General features: G+C 46.0%; 1 protein-coding gene across 1 annotated transcript in view; it reads left to right on the top strand.

Annotated features, from left to right (window-relative positions):
- Positions 1-15,140, top strand: part of VAT1L (vesicle amine transport 1 like) — a 137,560-nt gene that overhangs the window by 42,196 nt on the left and 80,224 nt on the right. The window contains exon 4 of the mRNA XM_054579159.1: positions 14,611-14,753. Coding sequence (XP_054435134.1) covers positions 14,611-14,753 — 143 coding nt within the window. The remainder of the gene's footprint in view (positions 1-14,610; positions 14,754-15,140) is intronic.

Raw genomic sequence — 15,140 nt, 5'->3', positions numbered from 1 at the left:
AATAGATTCAACAGGGTCAGGTTGGAAAAAGGAAGACTCAGGGTGTGGGAGTCCAAATAAGGGGTATGAGGCACACAAGTCTCATTTTCTCCTGTGCCGTGCCTCCCAGGGGCAGTATCTACAGAGAGGCTACCCATAGCACAATATAAATAGAACTTCTGAAATAATTAAAATTGCCCCAAAACAGAAGGGGCTCACGTGGGAGGCAATTAGCTCACCATCTTCGCCTCATTCGTTTTCCCCTGGAAACATACAGGAGGGAGCTGAGTGAGGCTTCCTCCATCAGGTGGGAGACGGAGCGGATGACCCAAGAACCTGTGAGGGCCTTAGAGTCTGCCAGCTGCGCTGTCCATGTTCCTCAGGCTTCTCCCTTCCTGTCGCACCAAGTGCCATGGCCTGGCTGGAGGTCCAGCCCTTTACAGGGTCTCTGCCTTCACTCCTTACTCCCATCTTGAGGAGGCCACCATTTCCACACACGCGTGTGAAAACTAATGTTCTGAAGGCTCACATGACCTGCTCCGCCCCAGATGGCCAGTTAGCGAGGTGAGGCGCCCTCCCAGGCCATCCGTGTCCACAGCCTACCAGTTAGCATTCCTCGGACCCGGCAGTGTGTGGTGCAAAGTGCATGTGCACAGAGCACAAGGGTTGCTGTGTGTGGTATGTAAATTTTTACTAAATGGGACAATAAACAAACATGTAAAATTTACAGGACAGTGAAAAGGACACTGTGAAAGGAACAGAGTATTGCCTTACTGAGATGTGTCAAAGGAGGAAAAATGTGAAGAGATTTTCATCCATTCATTCCCAGATTTTATGAACACCTTTTGGGTGCCTGGTGCTGCACGGGGTGCTCCAGATAAAGAGATTAAAGACTGAGCATTGGACCTGGTGATGTCACTGGTTCAGTAAGAGGGGTGGCTTGATAAACAATATTGAGTGAAATAATTTTACACGTGTTGCATTTGCAAAGAAAGTTAACTGAATGTTAACATTCTTTGGGGAATGAGCTGCTTTTTAAATACAGCTTTTTAGAGGATGGAGCTGGCAGAAGGGGTCAGTGGAGAGTGCTAAACATCCCCGTGGGAATTCCCATCTGGAGACCCTGGCATTGCACTTCCATTTCCTACAGGACTGAGTTTTAAAGGTACTCTCATCCGGTAGTTTTTGATGCCACCCTCCAGCAGGAAAAGGGCCTGCGCCACTTATTTTGGAGTCTCAGCCCTGGGATTTGAAATTGCAGAGTCCTGATGTCTGATCTCTGAGGGCTGGCAGGGGAGAGCAATGATTTAAGAGCTTGAGTGTTTCTTACCAGGGGTGGGTGCTCTCAGTGAAGTTGCTGATCACGTCAGAAGGGCACTGAAACCGGCGTCAGGCTCCTGTTGAGAGGCCCGATTAATGAGGCGCCTTCCACAAACAGGGAAAAGGCAGAAAAGCCAGACCACTGAGTTGTGAAAACTGTCATCGCAAGTGAGGGCAGTTACACTCTGCCTGGGGCTGTGGCATGCTGGGTTCAAAAACCGTGTGTGTGGGGCTCAAGCGTGTAGTAGACAGGCAAAGACAGAAGTGGGCAAGCAGGCTTGTACTTCCTAAGCTCCCACTAAGTCCTGAGCAGACCTCTCTCTCTCTGTATGTCTATTTAACATTCCTGACAACTCTACGGGGTAGGTAATATTATCGCAGCTCTAAAGATAAGGCTGTTGGTTCACAATAAGTGGGCCGTGGTCCTTCAAGTGATAGCAGTGGTAGATTCAGGGATCCAAAGTCAAGTCTCACAATGTCCGCATTTTTGCTCTCCTCTCCTGGCCACCCTATGAGTTCCTTTCCCTGATTTAATACTAGGGTGGCAACACCCTAGTAGGTAGGGTGACCCAATTTGTCTAGGGCACTTCCAGTGTAGGCCTGTTGAATGGGCAAAATAATTAATATCACCCCTCTTCATTCTCTCAAAGAGTATCTGGTTTACACAGTAAGTTGTATGATCACCCTACCTAACAAGTTATGGGTTGAAATAGATGCATTTATCAAAACCACAGCTCCAGACAGGGTAGAAATTGTAATTTGGCTGGAAATGTGAATCCGGCACCCCACTGGGCAAGTATGGTCATCCAGGAAATTTATCCAGATGCACTGCATGGAAGGCAGCCAGCATGGAAGTGGCTGTGGCCGCCATGACTTAGAGCCCTGGGAAGGGGACTTTGCCATCTGGTGGGCTGGACTAGCTCCCTGGCCAGGATTCCAGCCACGCGGCTGCTGGAGTCCAGTTCTTGGGCAATGTGGGCATCAGTGAGCGATGGGTTGCCCTGTGACTACCCATGGCCTCGGTTATTGGAAAGTGGTGCTGATGACAGACTTGGTATGACCCCTATGAGAACTTGTTAGCCAAGTTACCATGTGCAGCTGAGCAAATTATACACTGTGCAAAACCCCTCAACTCCCGCGACGAGCGACGGATGCTGGTTTGTATTCTTCTATGACATGGTCAGTCAGATGTGGCCATAAGAAGTCAGAGGAGAGGGATAAGAAAACCATATTATTGTATTCATCTTTATTGTATTCAGGTCTAGAGACGGAAGGTACGACATGCGACACAGGGCCACTCGGGAAGATGCCAGGGTGGTCAGGAGGCAGAAGACAAGAGCAGAGGAGGTGCTTAGGCCTTGGCTTTTATTGAGGTTTCCGCAGAGAAGGCAAGGCACAGTGGGTGGCTCAGGATTACTTGTTCGAACCATTTCAGTGGGGTTTGGGCTACAGGAATGGTCCCCCTGCCTGCTATGTGGCCCCAGGCTGGTTAAGGCAGAGGCATGCGCCTCCTGGGGTGTATGGACTAGATAGGGAAGTCTGGCCCTGGACTGGCTAGTCTGCATGTTGATGGCGTGCTCCCAGCTGGGCCCTTTGTTATTTCTAAAAATTGGCTGGCCCGAGGGAGAGCAGTCTCTCCCCAGCCAGAAAGGTTTTTTAAGATGTCAAAACAATAATATACAAAAATTTTTTAAAATGAACAATATAGATACTCACACTCTATTTGCTCAGGCTCTTAGCTGTGCCTGCCAGGAGGTAGGACAGCGGGGAGTCCTGGCCATAAATTGAACCCTTCCAAACCAGCTACCCGCCCTGCAGTGGACTATCACAAATCCCCAAAGGTCTGAGAGAAGGCTGCCTAACCTGGAACAAGTAGGCTGAAGATCATAGCACAGCTTGTGCTTTCTCTAGTGTAAGGAGAGCAACAGGGCCCTAAGATTTACTGAGTTTCTGCTCTGTGCCCAGCACAGTACTAAGTACTTTAGTCTGTACTAACCAATGCTTGGCATTGTTAGCCCATTCTCCGTTTTACAGGTGAGACCATTGAGGCTCAGAGAGGCTAAGTACCTTGCCAAAGGCACATAGCCCATTGGTGTATCAAGGTTTCAAATTCAGGTTTGCCTGACTCAAAATGTGCTCAACATCACTAATCACCAGGGAAATGCAAACCAAAACCACAATGACAAACCACCTCCTACTTGTTAGGATGGCTATTATTTAAAAAAAAAAAAAAAAAAAAAAAAAAAGAAGGAAAAAAAGAGAACTGTTGGAGAGGATGTGGAAACTGGAACCTTTGTATACTGTTTATAGAAATGTAAATTGGTACAACCATTATGGAAAACAATATGGAGGTTCCTCAAAAAATTAAAACTAGAACTCCCATATGATGCAGCATTCCACTTTTCATCCAAAATAAGTGAGAGCAGGATCCTGAGGCAGTATCTGTGCTCTTGTGTTCACTGCAGCATTATTCACAACAGCAAAGACATGGAAGCAACCTAAATGTCCGTGAACAGATGACGAATGGATGAACAAAGTGGGGTGCAGACATACAGTGGGACATCCTTCACCCTTTAAAAGGAAGGAAATCCTGTCCTTTGCTAAACACGGATGAATCTGAAGGACATTACACTAAGTGAAATAAGCCAGACACAGATAAAGAAGTCCTACACAATCCCACTTAAATCAGGAATCTGAAATAGAGAAACGCCCAGAAGCAGAGACGGGAATGGTGGTTACCAGAGGCTTGGAGGAGCAGGGGTGGAAGTGGGGGCACAGTTTCAGTTCTGCAGGGTGAATGAGTCCTAAAGATTTCCCTTTGGCATAGAGCCCGAAGTGAACAATACTGCATTGCCTACTTACAAATTTATGAAGAGGGTAGGTCTCATGTTAAATGTTATCACAAAAAAAATTTAAAAAGGAGGAAAGGAGGAAATTTTAGAGGTGATGGTTAGGTTCATAGTGACAGTTTGATGGTTATATACTTATCTCCACAAGCATCAAGGCGCACACATTAAATGCATGCAGCTCTTTTTCTATATCAGTCACATCTTGTTTTTTTAAAGCCCATGTTCTCCTCTCCCGATACGCGAGCTGCCTCGCGTGGGCCCTCATGATGCTGTGCCCAGCCCTCCCTTCTGCATGGGCAGCTCAGGGTGTACAGGGCTCAGGTGGCAGGAAGAGGATCAGGACTCAGATTTCTGCCCCTATGTGATGAGGCTCCCTTGAGAGCCAGCCTGTTCTGGGTCTGGTTCTGAAAGTGGGGACCTCCGACAGCCTCCGTCCCTAGGGCCACACCTCTGTGTTTCTCTGACTCCCTGTCATGGGGCTGCTTCTCTACTCGCTCAAACAAAAACACCCCACGTTGTCTGACCCTCCAGCACACCACGAAGTGAAACCAGGCTGAGCTCCCCCTCAGCCAGAGCAGAAGGCTGGCCTGTCATTGATGCATCACCACAGTAGGCCCCAGTGCTCATGGGACCACCTCCTCAGAGAAAGTCATGTCCCTGCCACCCTCATTCCCAAAGCTGCCTGCTGTGCTCAGTGCTGACTGTTCCGTAGGAAACCCAGCCACGCTAAGACCAAGGGTTTCAAGCACCAAGGAGGGAGGTGGGCTCATGCCGGTCAGTGGGAGTCATTCTTGCCAGATCCTTCCTGCCCCTCCCTATGTTCCCACAGGTGGCCGGATTCTTGGGAGCAGGCCTTTGCCGGTGGGTGTGCATAGGGGCGAGGTCCGCCTCGCCCCAGCCCAGGGAGCATCTGTGAATTGTTTTCAGGGGAACCGGTGCCTTGATCTCACTGTAGTGGGGCTCCAGTGGTGCTCTGAGAAATACATTTCTATGCTCAAAGAAGGAGAGGAACAGGGAAGGGAGAGAAGGAGAATCACCGCCTCAAGTGGAAGATGGCTGAACAGCAATGTGTGCGAGTTTGGGGGCAAAGCAGGAGACATTAACTCTTCTCGGGATCTCTAGGAAAGCTTCCCAGAAGAGGTGGCTTTGAGGGTGCTGGGAAGAGACCAGCTTAGGGAGCACCTGCTTTGGGCCATCTCTGATAAGTCACACAACAGGTTACCTCCTTGGACCCATGCTTGGCCTCACAGAGTAGATACTGCCATCCCTGGCTTAAGGAAGAGAAACCTGAGGCTTGACGAGGTTAAGTGGCGGCTCCAGGACGGAATCAGGATGGGATCCAGGAGTTCCCCCTTGCCCTGCAGCACCTGTGTGTCTCACTCCTATTCAACTGTTTTGGTGCCCAGTAACAAAGAACAAAGAAGCCAGCCTTTGTCACGAGGAGGCTTGGATTTAATCCCGTAACTTCCAGTTGCTAGCACTTTGCCTTTCTGAGCTAGTTTCCAATTACTAGAAGGATAACCTTCAGTTAGTCTCTTGCTCTTTGTAAGCCTCTCCTCCTGAGCCTGTCTTCAGGATGGGAAAATGATGTTGGGAGGGTAAAATGAGATGTGTGTAAGGTGCCCAGCACAGTGCTTGACAGGGAATGTGGGATGTTCCCCTTCCTTCTCTCCTTTCTGCCTCCAGACCCACTACTGTCTTGCAGCACAGGGCACTAGTTAGGATTATGAACACCGAGGCCAGACAGCGTGCATTCAGTTCTCATCTCAGCTGTTCCCTCGCTGCGTGACTTTGGGCAGTTACGTGACTGCTCTGTGCCTCAGTTCTTTCATCTGGGAAATGAGGATAAAGCAGTACCACCTCCCAGAGGTCATGATGCAGTTCGACTGAGACGGTGTTTCTAGAGCACGTAGAGCCCTACCTGGCACACAGGAAGCTCTGTGCAGGTAAAGTTCAGTAAACAAATCTACAGCCTTCACCCCTTGGCCCTACTGCTTTGCAACTGAGTGACTGTGCAGTGATCTGAGCACAGTGTGAGCAGGAGGAAAGGTTTAAACGTTCACTCTTGCAGTCAAGTGATGGGCAGGGCTGTGAGTGGCTGGGAAAACCTGTGGGTTCGGCAGCGTAGCTGAGGCCCAGGGAGCAGGGAGGCTGAAACTCTCCAAACATCCGGAGCTTCGGACCTTGCGAATAGGGATGGGGATTATTCCCTCATCTTGCCTCTGTGACTTACAGAAGACTGTTAGTCATGCCCTGACCTACAGGATCCCACCTACTAAACCCACGTGCTGTGATGTCAGCCTCAAGGAGGAAAAAGGATTGTAACAATGCCAAAACTGACCCAACTAGACGAAGGAGAACTTTATAGACTGCTGGGACTCAGCACTGGCTGCACATGAGAATTACCCAAGGAACTTATAAAACATATACTAATACTCAGGCCCCACCTTGCTTTTAAATGAGGTATCTGACGTTGACATATCCTGAGCATCATGGGGGCTTAGCGTCTAAATCACGTGAAATGGAGCAGGGCCGCGAATGATGGTTGCCTTGGATGAAGAACAGAACTGCAGTGGAATCCCCTGGAGGGGCTGGTTAACGCCCTGATTGCCAGGCTGCGCCCCCAGAGTGTGTGAATCTGTAGGTCTAGGATAAGGCTTGAGAATCTGCATTTCCATTCTAACAAGTTTCCAGACAACATGGATGCTGCTGCTTCCAGCACCGCATATGGGAAAGCACCGATCCACATAATAAATGAAAGAGGAAAAAAAAGATATCATCTACTGTGTCTTCCCAAAGAATGCGTCTATTGCTTTGTTGGACTGAAAAGAAAGGTTTGCATACTTAAATCTTAAGCAGTTGAAAAATACTTGTCCCACTCTTCACTTTTTCCCTCCTTTGCTCTCTCCTCTCTCAGCCACCTGCCCCTGAAGCTTCTTTTCCATTTGTTAAGATGTTCTAATTTATGTATTTTTAGATAGAGGGGAGGGGCGGTGAAAGAGAGGGAGAGAAACATCCCTCGCCCCATCCAGGGACCAAACCTGCAACCCAGGCATGTGCCTTGACTGGGAATTGAACCAGTGACCTTTTGCTTTGCAGGACGTTGCCCAACCAACTGAGCCACACAGGTCATGGCTGCCCCTGAAGCTTCTTGCTGTTGAAGTTCTCAGCACATGTACATGTATGTTACAGGGAGTGTCATGTGTAGTTCTGACAAACAAGACGAAGACGAAGAAAGGCTGACTCATTGTCAGTGTGTACTGGGCGAGAAGACAGGATATTCTTTGCTGCCTTTGATGGCAGTCACATGGAGTAGCCCACGCAGTGGGATTTGAATTTTCTCTTTTTACAACAATCAAGTCAACTAAATTGTTGACAGGAAAATGACAGCACTGATCTAAAAAAAAAGGTTTCTAACCCTGTGTCTAAATCCCAACGTGGGAGTTTGTATTGTCACAGGTAAGCATAAGTATGGTTCAGGTATCCAATGTACTAGATGTCACGATAACATTCAGTTATCTTTTCTAGTCCAAGTGCCTCTCTGCATTGATGAAGATGAAAGAGTAAACTCACAATTCTTTGGAAGGAAAAAACTCACCTCACCGTTTCCTTCAAGCGTCTTCTCAGTACATTCACAAGCTCAATCTTTTCCATTCTTTGACCACATGAATGGCCTGTGGTTTCCATGAGCTGTTGAGAAGTGAAAACAACTTTTGGAAGAGACACATAATTCTATTTTAAAAGTGACCTTGGAAATGATCAAGCTAGCAACAGAGGATTTCGTTTTCCACCAAACTTGGGGAAATGAGTAAACTTCCATTCTCTTTGGGGGCTTCTTCAAATAGACTTCCTTGAGCCCAGATAAAGAACGTGTCAGCAAGACCTACAAGTCATAGAACTGGAGAGACCACAGAGATCACCAAGCTCAAGTTCCCACTTTATCTGGTCGCTCCCCCCATGCGTCTACACGGGTTTACTGCATGCCACTCATTTTCTGCACATTTTCAAGAATGTAGTACTGCACCAATGTGCTCTCATCTTAGTGGTTCAGTGGTTGGAATTGGTTTTCACAACCTATTAGTACAAATGTATAACTGTACTTTTAATAGCATATTTATTTTATTAATACTTGTTGCCTCTATTAGAATGCAAGCTACAAGATAACAGGCCATATATGACTTTGTCCACCTTTGTATTTCCAGCACCTCTTCTAGTGTCTAACCTATTAGAGGCACTAATTAAATAGCCCCATCATGATAGAATGAATGACTCAATGAAGTAACAGAGAAGCTGGCATTCAAAGGATGACTAGCAATCAGCCAGAGAAAAGACAGGGAAGAGGATTCCAAGTAGTGGAAATTGCATGTGCAAAGGTCCTGTGGTGGGAAAGTAATTGGTCCTTAGGAATGACTGAGCATTTTTCCATATGGCCAAGCTAGAATTCTCGTATACTATGAGAAACAACTGAGGAGGAAGATGGTATCTACATTACAGAGCCATCCATTCTTTGCCTCTTGTTTCATTGAATTTCTGAGGCTGGATCCTGAATCTCATTGCACTGACAGAACCATCTATCTTAAAGTCCCATTTAGAGTGACCAGAATTTCAACCAGGCTCAGTCCTAAGTTCAGGGCAGTTATAGCTAACAACTGGCATTTATTGAGTACTTAGTATGTGACAGCAGTGTATTAAGCCTTTTACATAGATGTACTTGCCCCTCTAATCATTTGTGTCCTGTGCCTACCTTTTCTGGAATAAGATCATGCTTTGAGCTGCCAGTGTGTTAATATAAGTAAGGTTTTAGGGGTGCAAAACAGCTCTCTTGTAACTACTCTTCCTGGATTTCCCCGAGGCTGCGCTCTGCTTGAGGGGGCCTCTATAGCTCCAGAATTAGGACTGATCTGGTTGAAATAGGTCCAACCTGGAGATAAAACTGTCCAGAGAGTGGCTCGTTGAAGCCTTCCCCGCTGATGCCAAGGACCCATTGTGCTTCTCTAAGACTTCAGTTCCCTGTCAGCAACTCGAGTGCTTAGCTGATGGATAAGAAGACACAGATGAGTGGCCTTGCAGCCGAGTTTGGCTCTGAGCTTCATCAGTCACAAGCCATATAACCTTGGACAAGTTCTTTTCTCTCTCAGAATCCCCGTTTTCAGTATAAAAGGGAAACGAAGGTACTCCGAAAGTGATTTGAGGATTTAATGAAGCACTTTAGCACTCTACCTGGCACATGGTGAGACAAAAGGACCCGCAGCAGCTGTTACTGCAGCACTGTGAGCCACAGGGAGGAGAAGCAGAGGCTTCCTGTGGAACTCTTACATCCTAAAGAGGGAAAGGGAAATCAATTAAAAACAAGTACATGCATATCTCCATTTATTGCTGTGGCGAGGAGAATGGATTGTCTTGTTCATTTTCCATTCTGGGTTGCAGGTAAATTGCAAAATCCTTTTTATTGAAAAGTCATTCCGTCTTCTACAAATGTTTATTGAGTCTGTGCTATTTGCTAGGCATGTGGGAGAAACAAGGATAAATTAGGTGCTGGTCCTGCATTCACCTTGGGAGTTGCAGAAGGGAGAGTACAGATTTTCTATAAATGTGAGGGAAAGCACTTTGCTGCTTAAATACAGAATGCTGAGCATTATTTACTTTAGACAATCATGGAGGATCTTGCAAGGGCCTCTCATTGCCTGACTGAATTAATACAGAGCTAAAAGGTGCGGGCGGGGGTGCTGCCAGTAGATGGGCACTGAATTTGTTTTCTACCCGTTATTTATATAACATAAATTATGACATAATATATAATACTTGAATGTTATACTAATTATATACTATGTGTGCATATATAATAATCATATTAATTATTATATTACAGTGGTCCTCCCCTTATTCACAAGGGACACACTCCAAGACCCCCAGCGGATGCCTGAAGCTGCAGATAGTGCTGAACCCTGTAAATACTGTGTTTTCCCCTACACATACATGCCTGCAACAGAGCTTAATTTATAAATTAGGCACAGTAAGAGCTTGCAACAATAATAATAAAAGAGAACAGTTATAACAATAAAGTATAAGTTCCTTGAACACAAACACTGTGCTGCCCCAACAGTCGGTCTGGTAGCTGAGGTGGCGGCTAAGCGACTAGCGGGGCGGGGTGGCGTGCAGGGCAGGGGCATGGCTGGGCACAGGGCGATTCCCGTGCTGGGCAGGACGCAGTGGGATGGTGCGAGGTTTCGTCTCGCTGCTCAGCACGGTGCTCAAGTTAAAACTTAGGAGTTGTTTATCTCTGGAGTTTTCAGTTTAACACCTTCAAACTGTGGCTGACCTCAGGTAACTGAAACCAAGGAAAATGAAACTGCAAATGGGGGAGGAGTATACTATATTATTATATTACTGTTATTTGATATTAGAAATGGAATATGTACTAGATATTAATTATATATGTATACATATACTAATTATATATATATAGTACTAATTATACATTATTCTATTATAGAATATTTGTATATCAATGTATTGCATATTACATATACAATATATATGTATCTTTCTCACTAAAATGGAAATGGTAAAGCTCTGCTTGGGTCAGAGACTAGATATGTTAATTAAATGCGTGCTTTACTCCCCCTGTAGAAATCTGCAAAACCATGAGGGGGCTTTCCCATTACATGAAACTCCTCTAGTTTCTCCTGCATCATTTCACCAAGTCTCAGCAAACACCTGCTATGTGCCAGGCTCTCTCCCGAGCCCTGGGGTGTGGAGCCAAATGAGACCTCATGGAGCGAGCTCATCGATGGGTCCGTTAGCAGCCGCAGAGGACTGTGGTGGCCCTTGTCCTGGAGGAAAGAGCCACAGGCCTATGGTGGCATGAAAAGAGGCAAGAGACTCTGCCTGGGACGCTGGGAAGGCTTTGTAGACAAGATGCATCCGGGGGAGTGGCTATCATCTGAAGAAGCAGATGGACGGGCATGATTGGTCAGGGACAGCATGTGAGAAAACTAGCCCTGATGCTAAATAGCACGAGAGATTGAGAGCTGATGGTGGGATGGTGGATCTGCTTCTATTACTTGTATAAGAAAAACACCAAGAAAAAAAGTAATTATAGTCAGAGTAGTAGTGATTGCAAATGTTTATTGCATTCACTGTTCTAAGCCCTTGGACGCATTATGTCATATAATCCTACAACAATCTTACTTAGAGTATACATATTATTACACTCTACACTTTAAGACGAGGGGCTAGAGGAACTATGTTACTCAAGGTTGCTCAGCTGGTGAGTACAGAGGTCAAGGTCTGCCACATCTTACCCTTGTGGCCTTGGGCCAGGTACTTCACCTCTGTGAACCTCAGCTTCTTCCTCAGCAAGATAAGGTTAAGGACTCATGCTGACAATGCCACGGGATGAGGGCTGCACAGCACCGGGCTCATGGTGCATCTCAGTGATGGCTGATGTTCTGTGTGTTGTTAGGGAGTGGATATGGGGAACGTGGAGGGCAGTCACATTAATGGGGTAGACTCGGTCCGATCTGTGAGGGCTGGCCGTGTGTGATAAAGGGCGTGCATTTCATTCTGGAAGCTGTAGTATTGGGAAGCTTTGAAACAAACAGTGAAATGCTCGGTATTGTGTTTGGGAAAAATCACTCTGTCCACAGTGTGAAATGCACATGGCAATAGCTAGGCCAATTAGAAAAGTGTTGTCATAATCCGGGGGGGGAGGATGACAATCCAGACTAAGAAGTGACAGTCATAAGAGAGGATGAGTGGAAATAGCACACTTGCTGAGGAACCAGTATAACCCCAGATTCCTAGCTTTAGCGATGGGTAAATGGTGTGATTCCACCCACCGAGGCAGGAAATGCCGTGAGAGGAATGTTATGGGTTGAATCGTGTATCTCCAAAATTTATATGATGACATCACAACCCACAATACCTTAGAACGGGCCCTCTGTTAGGGTTATCCAGGGCTAATTAAATTAAAATGAGGTCACTTGGGTGAGCTCTAATCCCATATGATGAGTATCCTTACAAGAAGGGGAACTTTAGACACAGAAACACACAGAGTGAATGCCACGTGAGGGCACAAGGAGAAGATGGCCATCTACAAGCCAAGGAGAGGGCCCGGACATTTTCCTAGCAGCCATTAGAAGTAACCAGCCTTGCCAACAGCCTTGGTTTCAGACTTCTAGCCTCCAGAGCTGTGAGACGATAATTTCTGTGGTTTAATTCACCCAGTTTGTGGAACTTGGTTACAACAGTCTTAACAAACTAATACAAGGAGTAACTCATCTGGAGATGGCTCTGGTTCTGTTTTAAATCAGTTGAGTTCTATGTGTTAATCTTAGATAGCCAGGTAGAGATAGGTGCTGAAATGGTGCCAAAATATGCAAGTCAGGGACTCAGTGAGGGGCTTGGGACTAGAGATGGGGATTAAGGTGTGTCAGTCATTTCTGACCCTCCAGCATCTACAGCACAGTGTGACTAGTACATAATAGGGATTTGGGAAATAGCTAAGTAGATAAATGTCATGTTTGTGTAAGGACAGAGGGCAGGAGGGATTACACAGATGTTGGAACTCATTCTGATCTCCCATCCAAGCACTAACAAGCTTAGCTCAAGCCCTGTTGAATTTGAGAGGACTGCTCCGTAAACGGTTGATATTTACACTCACTAGTGAGGACAGTCCCCTCTGTGTTCTCTAGAGTCAGGGGATAAAAAAACTTAACCAAATATCAAAGCTATTCTTAGAACAGAGAACTGCATAGCCTGTCTGGAGCCCTAGGTTCACACCCATGTTCTGAAATGTTGACCTTCCATCACTCCTTCCACAGTAGCGTGTCAGTACTGTGTCTATTTTTGGTCACAACTTAAAAGTCTGCTTAGCTTAAATGTCAAAATAAGTTGACAACATGGCATAATGGAAAATGGCAATGACTAGAAATCAGAAGACCTTGCTTTAAATCTCGCATCTGCTTCCAAAGAACTGGGTCACCCTAACCTTCCTGAGTCCCCTTCCCTCATCCATAAAACGATGATGGGAAAGGGTAATTGGATGATCTTCCAAATCTGGCATTTCTGATTCTCTCAATGTTGCCGTCAACAGTAAATGTTGGAAGAATTAAATTTCTACAAAATGACCTGCCAACCTAATTTAATCTACCAATATGAAGAAGACACGTAAATAAAGTGATAGACAGAAATAAATATCACAGATGACTTTGGTAGAATAAGTTCCCTTCATAACAATGTATGCCTCCTAAGGATGGCAGATGGCACTGGAAAGAGATAGTACTTGGTTTTAGAATGAATCTTTACCAGAAAGTTGGGGGTTTAGGGGGAAGCTTTCAGAATGCACACGCTCACAGCATTTTGTCCAATGACTTAAACTTCTGGGTATACTGAAAAAGGACATGGAAAAACCATCCATTTCTAAATGCATTTGTGATTTCTTCTGGATTATTTAATATTTCCTCATGCACTGGCCTTTTCTTTATATGCTAGACATCTCAGCCCTATGTGATATAAATAAGCTACTAAAGGGTACAGATTATTAAGATTTATTGAGTACTTATTAAGTGCCCTGCTTTGTGCCAGGTGCTCAACCTGTGTCAAATATTGCCTCACTTAACATGTTTCTAGCAGATGCTGTTGGCCACACTGTGTCGTCTCTGCACTTAACTCAACATGGCAGCTTGCTTAGGGATCTGTCTGGCTATCCAAGAGGACAGGCCAGAAGTGTGCAAGAGTTACTGCTGCAGAACAACCCTCAACCAGTATCATATGGAAAGTTGGTAGATAAATATTCCAGCTTCCTCACCACTTGGTGGGATAACTCTGATGTATGTTCTACACCTGCTCAGAGAGTTCTTCGGAGGGCTTGAGTTCCAATTGCCCATGGTGGATACAGGCTTGATAACATACCCTTTACTGGCTGCCTTCCATTTCTGTCTTGACACCCTAGTATTTCCTGCAATCATGTTCCTGATAAAGTATTAACACTCACATCTGTGCCTCAGGGTCTGCTTCTGGGGGATCCAAACTACAATAAGACTTCCCCCAAGATCCCTGTGGAGTAGGTCCCTTATTGCGAAGTTACAGAGAGGAACCCGAGGCTCAGTACGGTTAAATAATGTCTGTTAAGCCTTGGTGCTGGGGCTTTGCTGGCTCACTCTGACATCCCTCTGCATTGGTGCCTCTCAACCAAGGGAGACTGTATCCCCCAGGGGACATTTTAAAATGTCTGCAGTTTTAGCTGTCACAACAGGGGGTGCTTCTGTCTCCCAGTAAGTGAAGACCAGGGAGGCTGCTAAACATCCCATAATGCACCGTTTGGCTCCCTCCTACCAAGACTAATTCAGCCTAAAAAATGGCCAAGAGTGGCAAGGTTGAGAAATCCTGCTCTACACCCAGCAAGACTGGTTGTTGGATGGTAGCTCTCTGTGACTTATCTATTATATTTCCCTTCTAGGGCCAAGCTGTGGCTCAGCTGTGTTCCACTATCCCTAAAGTGACCGTCTTTGGAACAGCTTCTACTTTCAAGCATGAAGCCATCAAAGACTCCGTGACCCACCTCTTTGACCGAAATGCGGACTATGTGCAAGAAGTGAAAAGGTAAAGTGTTCGCTCAGACGAGCACCAGGCTGGCCCCTGCTCTTCTCTCTCTGAAAGAACAGCTGCATTCCTTCAGAGGGGGGCTGATACTATTAGTAACAGTAATAATAGTAAATATATATCGGGGACTTAGTAGGACCAGTTCTGCTAAATACTTCACTTCTGTTAGCTCATTTAATCCTCTCAACAACCCCATTATTATCCCCCTTTTGCAGAGGATAAAACCCAGGAATAGAGCAGTTAATTAACTTGCAAAGCTTATTTGTAACTTGCTAAGCTGTTGTGCTAGCTGTTGTAGCACTGCCTTACCCAGAGAAGGTCAATTCTCACTCACTCACACAACAGCCTGAGGAAATGCGGACTCCGGCCTTGGGATGAGAGAGAGCC

Source organism: Pteronotus mesoamericanus, unplaced genomic scaffold, assembly GCF_021234165.1.
Source record: "Pteronotus mesoamericanus isolate MK-2021 breed Mesoamerican mustached bat unplaced genomic scaffold, CSHL_Meso_final contig_52, whole genome shotgun sequence".
Taxonomy (NCBI): Eukaryota; Metazoa; Chordata; class Mammalia; order Chiroptera; family Mormoopidae; genus Pteronotus; species Pteronotus mesoamericanus.
This window is presented reverse-complemented; position numbering and strand designations above follow the sequence as displayed.